The sequence below is a fragment of the Zootoca vivipara genome, chromosome 13 (assembly GCF_965207765.1).
Source record: "Zootoca vivipara chromosome 13, rZooViv2.hap1.1, whole genome shotgun sequence".
Classification (NCBI taxonomy): Eukaryota; Metazoa; Chordata; class Lepidosauria; order Squamata; family Lacertidae; genus Zootoca; species Zootoca vivipara.
In genome coordinates this window covers 6,631,168-6,643,968 of record NC_142596.1, presented here as the reverse complement: position 1 = coordinate 6,643,968, position 12,801 = coordinate 6,631,168, and the positions used below count along the sequence as shown (strand labels likewise).

Genomic DNA, 12,801 nt, shown 5'->3' with positions numbered 1-12,801 from the left:
CGATTGGCGCAGCCCGGAGCTTGACTCCGCCTCTGCGAGGACCGTTTTGGAAAGGAGGACGCTCTGTTACCTGGGCAACTGCTTGCCCGCGCCGTTGCGCCTGCGCAGTGCTTTTGCCTGCTGCCGCGGAGGGGGGGGGGGCTCTCAGACTAGCCTACCAGATGGGGTTGTTGTGGGGATTAAAGAGGAGGCAGGGGAAGAACCGCCTGCGTCATCTTTTGCTCCTTGGAGAAAAAGGCGGCAATAAATAACTGCTGAATTGGCACTTGCCAGGAAGTTCAGTTTTAGATCCTGGGTATTTATTCCTCTACCAACGTTAGTTACTGTATTATGCCTGTATATTCGCGTTATCATCAACAGCGTTGAATGTGTAAGTGGCCACTGCAATTATTCTATATCGTTTTAAGCTGTAGTGCAACTGTTGCATTTTATTTCCCTCTGAGTGTACAGCTAGCATTCTCTCCCTGTGTGTGTGCATATACCAGCCAGGCAATACTCCATCCATCTGATTAAATTGTCTCAAGTACACACATATACACACAAAAACATTCGCCTTTGAAGTGCCACAAGACTCTGTTTTTGTTTTAATTTGACTGAAAATGCCATCTCTGGAAATTGTCAAAAAATGTTCTTGGGCTTGGCTTCCCACTTCTGGGAGCTCCAGTGTTGAGCTGCAGGGGAACTGGTAAATGATTCAGCTTCCTGTTGGATGAGAGCACCTTGGGGTGGGAGACCTTGGGGGGTGTGGTGTAGTGGTTAAGGTGCCAGAGTAGGACCTGTTGGCCTGGGGCTCAACTCTCCTCTCAACCATGAAGCTCAGTGGGTGACTACAACAGGTTTGTTGTGGGGATTACTGTGTATGCCAACTTGAGCTCCTTGGAGAAAAAAGTGAGTGAGTGAGTGAGTGAGTGAGTGAGTGTGTATTTACAAGTATGCAGGTGGAGAATGGTGAATCAGACTTGGTCAGCATCCCACTGGAGCCCACAAGGCAGTTTAAAAACCTCCTGCAGATTCTCCCCAAAATATTTTCTATGTAGCTTTCAAATGCAGCGTAACCTTCCCAGCTGATGCAAGAATATCCTGCTCGTTCAATAAAGTTATTTTAAAGTTCTTTTAGCCATCAGTGCTCACTTAGGAAACTTTAGAATGATGATTGTCAACAAGTTCATTAAAGTATGCAAAACATAGTGCATTGCCAAATTTGTTTACAAGCAAGTAGGCAATTTATGAGACTTGTGATGAGCTTATTTGGTTCCTGCTGAGTTTGCAACATTAAAAGCCATTGCTGGGGATAGCATTGCGTTCTTTGTGGAACAATTTTGCTGTCTTGAATGAAAAGACATGTGTGAATTAGCTTAGAAGGGTCTTCTAAACCCATCAGGAGAAGAATATTGATCTACTAGAGACTCAGATGAGTTGCTAAGAAATGAGTGCTTGTTTTGCTTGATGGATGGGACAGTAGCCTGAGCAGCAAAAGGAGCATCACTGTCAAAAGAAGCCTAGAAATAAGTCATTCACGATGGGCCCCTAACAAACATCTTTTTTATTGTACAGTCTTGTGCACATGATGCTATTTGGACACTCATATACTATCCCACTTTCAATACTCTTTGCACCTTTCTGTCCTTTAACTACCTGATGGAATCCTGTAACATTTTATAACACAAATATTATGGGGCAAAAAGCCAGGGCTTCATGCAGTATGATGAGCAGGAGGACCCCATATGCAGGGCACATGTTGAAGTAGGAAAAATAATACCTGTTGCCACCTAAGGAGTGACACTCCCCATAAGATCATTAAGTCTAGCATCTAAATCGATCTAACTGTACCATTGGTTGTTCAGATCACAGGTTTTGCTTGTGAGCACAGAGGGCTTCCTCATGTGACCTGGGGCAGTGGAGGTGATTTCGCAGCCTGGCACACACACTTCTGTTTAATGTTATCTATAATATGGATCAGGCTTGGCTTCTAACTACCTCAACCGTTCCTCATAAGCCTTGGTTTCCAGGCCCTTCATCATCCTGGTCACCCTCCTCTGCTCACTTTCCAGCTGCTCAATATCTTTCTTCAACTAGCCTGCACTGACTGGCAGCAGCTCTCCGGGATTTGGGGGGGGGGATTCCCAGCCCAGCTCCAGACGGAACAGCAGGTGCCTCCGAGTTCTGACAAAGGAGCATCACCACTCAGGAGGGGCCAGGTGGGGCCAGGTCCTGGGGGGAGGGTTTCCACGGTGACAAGGACCCGCCCTCCTTTGTGACTTCTCTTGCTTCTCCTTTAAAAGCCACTGACTTGCAGGCAGCCATTGTGGGTTTGTAGTGAGGCGAGGAGAGAGAGAGGAGTTAGTGGCGGTTGGTGGTGGTTGGTGGCAAATAGGAGAGGAGAGGAGGTTTGTTGTTATTTTTCCGGTTTCTTATTTTGATTTTGATTTGATTTATTACTTTTATTTGATTTATTACTTTTATTTATTTGGTTTGATTTATTTTTCTTTTCTTTTATTCTTTTCTTTTGGCACTTTTATTTTATTTTTTGTTCTTTATATAATTTTTGTTCTTTGTTTTTTGTGCACATCAGTGCATAGTTTGTATATATTTTGTACATAGAGTAGTTAGGGTTAAGTGTAGGGTTAGGGCGGGGGTTAGGTGTAGACTTAGGGCAGGGGTTGGGGTTGGGGTCAGATTTAGGCTTGGGTGGGCATTTTAGATAGTTAGTTGCTTTAGAGAGGAGGGTGGGATCTTTTCGTGGACGAAATGGGCAGGCTGTAAGTAGCATTCCTTCCCTTTCTCTTCATCTCCGGGGGGGTGGGGGGGTGAGTCGTGGGGTCCCCTGCACAGCCTTGGCTCTCTGGTGAGGCCTGTTCTTTATTCAATGAATTGTTGCAACAGGACTTCCAACTACCACATGGAAGAAGCAGAAAGAAACCCATTTTACCCACAACGCCTTTTAATAAAATGTCCTACATACATCACATTTGTGTCCCAAACTGGGAGGTTTTTCTGGCGGAAACCTGAGTATCAGGTTTGTCCCTGTCCCTCCCTTGACCTCCACCTTACACCCATTAAGTAAAACAAAGGAAGATAGATAGATAGATAGATAGATAGATAGATAGATAGATAGATATAGATATGTTCCTGTTTCCTAGCCAAGTTGAGTACCCCCTATTGTCCTGGCCAAGTCCCCATTCCATGGAGGTTGGATCCACTCTTGTCCTTGAGATGGCTACCTGTCTGGCACTCAGAGACCAGGAGGGCAGTGATTATCACCCAGGCAGAAGGGTTGCTGTGTACGTGGTCTCATGCTTCAGGGATGGTGGCTGCTCCTAGCCATATCCCAAGTGCCTCCTCTGGTAGCCATCTTCCGTCTGAGCAGAACAGCATTGGAACAGTGTCAATCCGATGTGTGATTGCTTTTATATGAATATTTGAAGGTTTTCCCACTGCAAGAGTAGGCAAGTGCTACGACCAGATATTATCTCCTACTTCTCCTTCTTCTCCTTCTCTTCTTCTATCACTCATAGCCGGATAAGATTGACTTCCATGACAAGTGAGTTTGAACCATGAGTCTGTAAGTGACTGTGGAGGCCAATTCTGGATCCACATGTCCTTCCACAGCGGGGACATAGTTTTCTGGGTGGGAGTTGATCATAGTGAGGGTTTGCAAAGCGTGCCTTCCTCTTCGCTCGTTTCTCCCTTGCATCCTGAGTTCATGTGTCTTCAAAGCCAATTACACCTTTGGTAAACGCTGTTCTCCTACTGGAGCATTCGCAGGCCAGTGTTTCCCAGCCATTGGTGTTTATGCAACATTTTTTAGATTGGCCTTGAGAGTGTATTTGAACCTCTTTTCTTGGCCACCAGCATTACGCTTTCCATTTTTAAGTTTGGAATAGAGTAGTTGCTTGGGAAGATGATAATCAGACATCTGAACCACATGACCAGTCCAACGAAGTTGGTGTTGAAGAAACATTGCTTCAATACTGGGGATCTTTGCTTCTTCCAGGACACTGGTATTGGTTTGCCTGCCTTCCCAAGAGATATGTCACATTTTTCAGAGACACCATTGATGGAATCTTTCAAGGCGTTGGAGATGGTGTTTATAAGTGGTTCATGTTTCAGAAGCCTACAGCTGGATTGGTAGTACAAGAGCCTAGAATGAAACGCAAAAGACTAGTTTCAATGGCCCAAGAACGGTTTTCATGGCTGGTTCTGACTTTTCCCTTTTCCCAGTGGGAATTCCTATTTGTAGAGCAGAGGCCACGGCTGGTCGGCAGTTGCAGTGCCTGTGTGCTTTGTGCTGGGGGGCGCTGTTTAGCGGCACTCCTTGGTTGCTATTGGACAGTTACTTGGATAGTCTGAGCAGATTGGTTGAGCACCTTATTTACGGGAGCCTTTGGAATGGAAAAAGGAAAGGACTGTGTCAGGATGATGTGTTTTGTGGGGACATTTGCAGAAGTGAAGGTGTTGATTTGAGCTACAGTTGGAGGGGGATGTGGTGCCTGCTGGAGGGGGAACCCCCCTTCCATGAATTCCGGTAACAATGTTAACGAATGACCCAAAGCTCTCCCCTCTCCACATACGTATTTCTGTTCTGCCCATTTGGTGGTGGTTCCCTGTCTTCTCCAGACACCCCTCTTCACACACAAACACTCCCCCCCAAGAATTGGGGCTGCCGGCGTCTGAGTTTCTCTCTCCGCTCATCTCTTCTAGGATCAGGTGCTTAAGGCGCCTGTTCAGGCGCTGCCACAGGGTGGCCCCCCAGCAAAGCCAAGAGCAGCCCGTGGCACCAGGTGAGCAAGTGGCCCTCCTTTTTTGGACAGAGGAGGGCAGGAATCGGCATTGGGGGGGGGAGCTAGTCAAAAGATGGAAAGAGCCAGATGGCTGAATCCGACCCAAGGTCCATTGGGCCAGTGGCTGGAACCCCCTCCCCCCAGAGGCCAACCCATTTTGTGGAGTCTAATGAATGAAGCAGGGGGCTGGTACCTTCCCTGGGGAAAGGAGGCCAGAATTTGCCACCGAGCCCTGGGGCGTCCCACCTCTGCAGTAGGACTTGGAATCCAGGAGAAATCTCTTGGAATAGGCTTGCCAGGGGCTCAGGGACGGACTCACCTGTTCAAATGTCCTTCTTTTTGCAGTTCTGCGGTTCCACATCCCTTCCCCAGGGGTGAGTATTGCAGAAAACAAGAACAGGGACTGGATCCCTCAGACCTGCCCCCCACTCTGCACTCTCAGATGCAGAGAAGCCCTCCCCTCACAAGGAACTGACAGTCTGACTTTTGCATTTCAGCTGCTCCAGGATGAGCAATTATACATCCTCGGGGGTCATCCAGAGTTGCCAGGCAGCTGAGCTCAGGGGGCTGCGAACCCTGAAGTGCTCCAAGCAGGAGACGGCCAAAGCCATTCTGGTGAGTGAGGAGTGGTGTGAGGGACCCCTGTGGGGAGGTGGGGGGGAGGAGGGGCTTTAGGGAAGGGGTTGTGAATCTGCAAAGTGGAGGACCCTGCCGGCTTAGGGTCCCCTGGAAAGCCAAGCCTGGTGTTGGGGGTCGGAGCTGTCCTCTGGAGGCCCCGGAAAGAGCTGATTTTCCTCCTCTGTTCTCTTCCAGGACATCTTGGGGCCCTTGGAGCACTTCAGGGATCGCCCCCTGACCCTGGCCCTTGCCTTGGAGGCCCTCCTCCAGCTAAGGTGAGTGGGGTCTGTGATGGACGGGGTTTTGGGGGGTGCAGTACTCCAGGGGAGACTCGGAGGAGGAAGCATCTAACCCTCTCCCTTTCATCTCTGCAGTACCATGAGGCCCAAATTCAGCTGCGATATGATCAGTGCGATCCTCCATAGGACCATGGAGGCAGTTCTTCAGGGCCCAGAAAAGGAGGAGGAAAGAGAGGTATGTCCTTTGTCCTGAATTCCCTTTGCATGGCTCTTTCTTCTTCATCATCATATTTCACCAACATTCAAACTCTCTTTTCTCTTTTCCCGCAGGAGCTGAAGCGCCACTTCCGTCTCCTCCTTGGAAGTCTCCTTATGGAAGCCCCCAATCCTGGCACCCTCCTGCAACTTTTAAGTGTAAGTGTCCCGATGGCATCAGGGGTGGTTTTAGGGTTGCCTGCCCCCCCCATCCCTTACCCAACGGACTGTCCCATTTCTGGGGCACAGAGCCTGTTTGGCCCTCAATTTGGTGCAAGACCAATGTTGGCAAACCCTCATGGTCCAGAAGTGCCAGGGACTCTGTGGTGGGGGCAGTGAGGGCCGCTTTGGCACAGACTGGCCCCTGACTCTGAGACGCTCTTTCCTCCTGCAGGACCTGCGAGGATACGCCCTGGGGGAAAGTGGGGAGGCTCAAAAACTAGCGGCCAGCAGCATTTCGTTGCTGCTGGCCGTTGCCCGGAAATTTCCCCACCTCCAAGTAAGTAGCTTGCCTTCTTCTATTCCTTCCTGTGTTTGCTTCCATCCCTCCAAGAGCACATCCCTGAGTGACCTTTAATGCAGATGATGCAATGTGTGTCCCTGGGGGCCAGGGTGAGGCCAGAGGCTGCCCTTCCACCTCTGCCCAGGAGGCTGCAGGGCCCAGGGAGGTCCTCTGGAACAAGGGATTGGGCCCAAGACAGAGGGAGACCCGTCCTTCCTGGCTTAGCACTGCTTCTGTGCACTGCTTCTGTGCTCTCTTGCTGCCATCTGACCCCGATTTTTCTTTCCTCTGCAGATGACGGTAGTTCGGCCGGACCTGGCCTGCTTCCGCCTGAAGCCGGAAGGTGAGCCCCACACTATGGAGACAGCAAACTACCTTGTCTCTTATTTGCCCAAGACCCACCTCTGAGGTCTTCTTGCTGGGAGTCTGGCAGGACCTGCTCCCTGCCTGGCAGGCCTTTCCCACCTGGCCTGGGAGGACAGTGTCTGGAATGACTCCAGCTACATTTCCAACCTGGGACCTTTGACTGAAGGATGGGGGGGGGGGAAGGCCTGTTTGAAAATCTCATTTTCATTTTCATTCTCATTCTCTTCCATCCAGATGATATTATAATTGAAGATTTATAGGTAGTGCGGACACCAGAAAGAGGCCAACATCCAAATGCACTCAGCAGGTAAGACTTTCTCAAAAGCCCACCTGTAGTTGGAGATGCCGTGTTTCCTCATCTCATATTGGTGCAGCTGGTTCTTCCTGCCAAAGTGCAGAACCTTAGATTGGCTAGAGGTCCTCTTTGCTTGCCACCAGGGAGTGACCACATCGCAGTCAGTGCTGTGGTCACTCTGTGTGGCATTAACACAGTTCACTGCAATCGCCTGGTGACAATCCAGTCCCGCTGGTGCCAGTGACCTGACATCTAAGATGTCTCCAGGACACTGAGTGTTTTGCCTTGGTAGAGCATAACATGTTCGTGACGCAGAGGCTGTGGTATGAGCACAGTTCAGGTAGCCTGTCTCCGTTCTTGTTCAGGCTCCCGATACCAAGGGGGCCTCTGCGGTTATCCCAGCTGTGATGAACTCTCCCAGCAGGAATGGTAATAGTAATAATAATAATAATATTATTATTTATACCCCACCCATCTGGTTGGGTTTCCCCAGCCACTCTGGGCAGCTCCCAGCAGAGCTGCCTTCAGATGTCTTCTAAATGTCAGATAGTTGTTTATTTCTTTGACATCTGCTGGGAGGGCATTACACAGGGCGGGCACCACTACTGAGAAAGTGTTTGCAGGCTCCTGACATTCTGGTCCAGGTCCTCGCAGAACTTGTTCTTGATCTGCATATCAGAGCACACAGAGCGTAAACACTCAATATGTTAACCGGAATGGAGGTGGTAGAGAGATGGAGAGAAGGCAAGTATTCTGAGCCCTCAGCTGGCAGTTCTATCACAGACAGAAGGGAGTCCCTCACTACAAATCTTACGCAGTGAATCTTCAGGATGCCCTCACCGCAAAAGGTGTAGTTCTCTCTGAGGCTGCCATTCGAAGGAAGTCTTGTCCCTGTAGAGCAGCAATGTCAATGTTGAGTGTTTTCAGCTCATGCCTACGCCCATGCTGGCTATGATGATCAAATGCCTGCCATTGCCGCATACTGGGAATTCCATCCAGTCCTGCCTTGTTGAGATTAGCAAGCCATTGTTTTATCAATTTTTGTTTGGGAATAAAACATGCATGAGCCAGGAGACCTGCCATCTTCAAAAGGGCATTTCCTGAACTTCAAGAATTAAGGACCTTACTTTTACAAGTCACTTAAATCAGCCTCTGCTTAAGACCCTAACTGTGAGAATAAAGCAGCGCTTCACATCTGCTCAGGGGTGACTGTCTCTGAATAAAGCAGCCTTCTTCTTCCCCCAAGCCCCAGGGGAAAGCTAAGAAAATGCAGATCTAATGGGTCAAGCTGGGGCTGGTGGGTTTGATCATACAGTTCAATTACGGTACATTTCTAACAATCTTTTCCAGATAGATCACAAAATGATAAAGAACTGGAAATATAAACAAAGATGCATTAAATATGATTTTTCTATCAAACAGAAAGCAACAACACTCAAGACTTGCTGATTCTGTGTTATTCTTTATGTCTTGCTGTTTGTTGAGTTGGTGTAATTAATTGCTTTTAATTATTATTGCTGCATTCTGTTTTATCATGTTGTGCAATGCCCTGTAATTCGTGAGAGGCAATAAATAAATAATAACAATAGTGATAGCAACAGGGATAGCTTGTGCCAACGTCTGATAAAGGAGGAAAATTCAGAACAAAGGCCTGCTTCCAGGCCTCTGGCCATTTTCCGTTCATACACATTTGCTTATTTATGCCATTTGAATGCCACCCCACAACAAAGTGCTCTGGGTGGCTTAGAATAAATGTACACAAATGAAAGCTGATGCACAAGTCTTCCCAACGACGTTTATTATAAACCTGACCTTCATCTGTTGGAACTCAAGGACAATGTAGAGGTTTGAACATTTGTAGGTAATGAGCACTATATACGTCTTGTGGAAAAGCAAACAATTATGCAATTTGCAAGTGAGGGACACACACTTTTTATTGTATGAATATGATCGCCATTTAGAAAAAGTGTTACAGGCAAGACTACACACTTATTTGTGTATGTTTGCACACTTAGAATCCCTTTGGAGACACACACCCCAGCTGCCCATGATTAGCCCCTACCTTAAAGCGGGTGTCAATAGATTATTCTGTCTCCATGCATAATTTTGACCTCCCTGTTGAGATGGAGGTTGAGGTCAAGAAAACTCCGGTACCAGACCAGGCTGGCTCCCTACCTGCTATAGAGCAGGCTATCTTATTTCCTCTGAAGAAGTATCTGAAGAAGTGTGCATGCACACGAAAGCTCATACCAAAATATAAACTTAGTTGGTCTTTAAGGTGCTACTGAAGGAATTTTTTTTATTTTGCTTCGACTCAGACCAACACGGCTACCTACTTATTTCCTCTTGTAAGTGCCCCAACTTGGAGTGTGTAGGTCTCTTCTTGGGCTTCTCTTAAAACTCTTTGCTACTCACATGCATTGCTAAATTAACAAAAGCCTGCCTTAACTCATTGGACTAGCCTCGAGTAGCTCCTTGTCCCAATCCAGCTTGAATTGCCTTCCTCATCACAGCCCATAGAAATAGGCGGCAGAGAACCCTCTTCTCATCCCTGCTGTTTTATCATGCACTCTGCTAACAGCCCATTTATCAGAATGATGAAGGGGGCTCTCTGGAGAGAGGACATGGCTGAGGCAGTGCAAGCGTGAATGACAGTCCGTCTGCAGAAGATTGACGTTAATGAAACTTGGAATAAACAGGAAGATGAAGAGGGTGGAGAAGCCAGCCAGGGAGCTTGGCTCACTCTGCAAGGGAGAAGGAGCTCACTGTGCCATCCTGGTTGGCTTTCAATTTGCAAATGCTGCCTGTCCTTTTGTTGCAAAATAGCAAGTGCCATGAAGGCGCCTCTGACTTGAAGCTGCCTGTGCTCTTTACACCTGGCCTAGATGTCTGGAACCTGGTGTGCATGTATGCCTATACCAACATATGGGACAAGCAAGCAAGCAATGATAGGAGGGAAATTTGTTACTACTCCTCAGGTTGCCCTTGCTCCTCACCAGATCTCAGATGCAGCTGGATTCCACTGTTACCATTTATTACACCTGTTCATCAACTTTACAAAGTCTCGAAGCAAATTTTACAAAAATTCTAGGATGGCCCAGTCAAATCTGGATGGTTTGTGGGTGTGAGTTGTCGGTTCAGCACATTCATTGCCACACCTGCTTTGGTTGTGGGCACCAGGGAGCATCCACGAACTGGGATTGGAAAACTGAGGGAGGGCAAGTCTCTTCTCTGTATTTTCCACACACACTAGATTATCACAGGTTGACACCTGCCCTTTCACCAGCACCAACAGCAGCTGCTGTGGAACCTGGTCTTAATGAGCTGACTTATTACATAGTTGTAGGGGTGTGATCCAGAAAAACCACAGAAAACTTTAAATGCAAAACATGTGTGATATCCTGGGTTTCCAGGCTTGCAAGTAGATTCCCCACCACCACCACCCCCAACATAAGTGCTAAACTCTGATTAGATTTCCAGGGGGGGGGGAATTGATAGGTAAGGCAACAAGGAGAAGACAATAGAAAGTGTTGTCTGAATGCAGCCTTAGTCTTTTTTTAATCCCTTTTCCCAGCCCCTCCCCCCAAGAAGCTGGGAGGCCTGTACTTGTATCTGTATCTGTATGGAGGGGTGGAGTACAAAACAGGAAAATCAAGAAGAAGAAATATTAACTTCCTCTACTTTTTGTCCAGAGCCCAGTAGAGGCACAGATCTCTCATTTTATAATTAACAGCAGTTGCAAACTATGGAGAGCCTATGGATGAGTTAAAAGTAAATTAGGTTGCAGATATTTCTGTCAGAACATGTTTTCTCTTCACCTTATGACTTCAGCTAGAGACAGATACCCCTACTTGTTGTTGTTTAGTCGTGTCCGACTCTTCGTGACCCCATGGACCATAGCACGCCAGGCACTCCTGTCTTCCACTGCCTCCCGCAGTTTGGTCAAACTCATGTTCGTAGCTTCAAGAACACTGTCCAACCATCTCGTCCTCTGTCGTCCCCTTCTCCTAGTGCCCTCAATCTTTCCCAACATCAGGGTATTTTCCAAGGATTCTTCTCTTCTCATGAGGTGGCCAAAGTATTGGAGCCTCAGCTTCACGATCTGTCCTTCCAGTGACCACTCAGGGCTGATTACCTTCAGAATGGATAGGTCTGATCTTCTTGCAGTCCATGGGACTCTCGAGAGTCTCCTCCAGCACCATAATTCAAAAGCATCAATTCTTCGGCGATCAGCCTTCTTTATGGTCCAGCTCTCACTTCCATACATCACTACTGGGAAAACCATAGCTTTAACTATATGGACCTTTGAAGGCAAGGTGATGTCTCTGCTTTTTAAGATGCTGTCTAGGTTTGTCATTGCTTTTCTCCCAAGAAGCAGGCGTCTTTTAATTTCGTGACTGCTGTCACCATCTGCAGTGATCAAGGAGCCCAAGAAAGTAAAATCTCTCACTGCCTCCATTTCTTCCCCTTCTATTCGCCAGGAGATGATGGGACCAGTGGCCATGATCTTGGTGTTTTTTTTATGTTGAGTGTCAGGCCATATTTTGCGCTCTCCTCTTTCACCCTCATTAAAAGGTTCTTTAATTCCTCCTCACTTTCTGCCATCAAGGTTGTGTCATCTGCATATTTGAGGTTGTTGATATTTCTTCCGGCAATCTTAATTCCGGCTTGGGATTAATCTAGTCCAGCTTTTCGCATGATGAATTCTGCATATAAGTTAAATATACTTATATGCCCTACCCCTACTATCCTTTCCCAAATGGAAGCACTCTACCTTTTATTTATTGCACACACATCCCATATTTTTCTCCAAGGAGCCCAAGAAGGCATACACAGTTCTCTCCCTCTCTCATTTAATTCCCACAACAAACCCACAAGGAAGCTTTAATCTGAGAAGCAGTGACTGGTCCAATGTAACCTAGTTAGCTGCATGGCCAAATGAGGATTTGAACCCTGGTCTCGCAGGTCCTGGGCAAGCACTCTACCCACTAAACCACACTAGCTTTTGCCAATTGTTTGGCAGTTGAGATTACAGGTAAACTAAAGCTTTTTCTAACAATATGTTGGCTCCCTTTCTGATTATCACACACCTGTCAATGGCCCAGAGCCTCTGCTAAGGTCAGAATGCAAAGCCTCATTTTCTTCCAGCTGCTTCAATGCAACAACCTGAGTTCACCAAGTAATCTACTGCAGACCAGGAAAGAAACATCAAGGTTGCAAATCTGCATTTCTGTCAGCAGATGGCAGTAGAGCTCAAAGGAATGGAACCTGGCTGATATGGGAGAGCTTTGGGAATTTTTCTGGAACTCCTCTGAGGGCAGGAGGGGTTAAGAAGCTTGTCTTCTGTTTATAGCTATCTTTCTTGACAACAAAGTACAGCTTTCCTACAGGCAGTGACAGGGAAATGGTATCATTGATTCTCTGTGTGTCCTTGTGGCTAGGATTCTATTTAGGATGCAAATTGCCAATAGCATTCCTAATGCAGAGCTATAGTTTAAAAAGAATAGCTGCTTTTAAATAATTCAGACAGAAAAGGCACTGAATAAAGTATTAAATCTCCTTAAGAGCCAAAATTTCATGCATTGTTAATAGCAAGGCTCTCTACAAAACTATTTTCAACTTTGCTAAATATACTACACATAATTTTTACACTCTGGAACCACTAATAGAAACAGAATTTACTATTAGGTTTATCAAGTAGATCTGCTTCTCCAGAACATCTGAATCAGGAGAGGCTATGAATGG

The 12,801-nt window shown here is 47.0% G+C and overlaps 1 protein-coding gene across 1 annotated transcript; it reads left to right on the top strand.

Annotated features, from left to right (window-relative positions):
* Positions 1–5: 5 nt before the first annotated feature.
* On the top strand, positions 6–7,489 carry LOC132593187 (uncharacterized). The gene is made up of 10 exons (XM_088657237.1): positions 6–370; positions 4,702–4,781; positions 5,127–5,155; positions 5,279–5,396; positions 5,595–5,674; positions 5,774–5,873; positions 5,969–6,052; positions 6,288–6,392; positions 6,690–6,738; positions 7,422–7,489. Exons 4-10 carry the CDS (start codon positions 5,289–5,291, stop codon positions 7,487–7,489), a joined length of 594 nt encoding a protein of 197 aa, XP_088513363.1. The 5' UTR covers positions 6–370; positions 4,702–4,781; positions 5,127–5,155; positions 5,279–5,288.
* Positions 7,490–12,801: the final 5,312 nt, after the last annotated feature.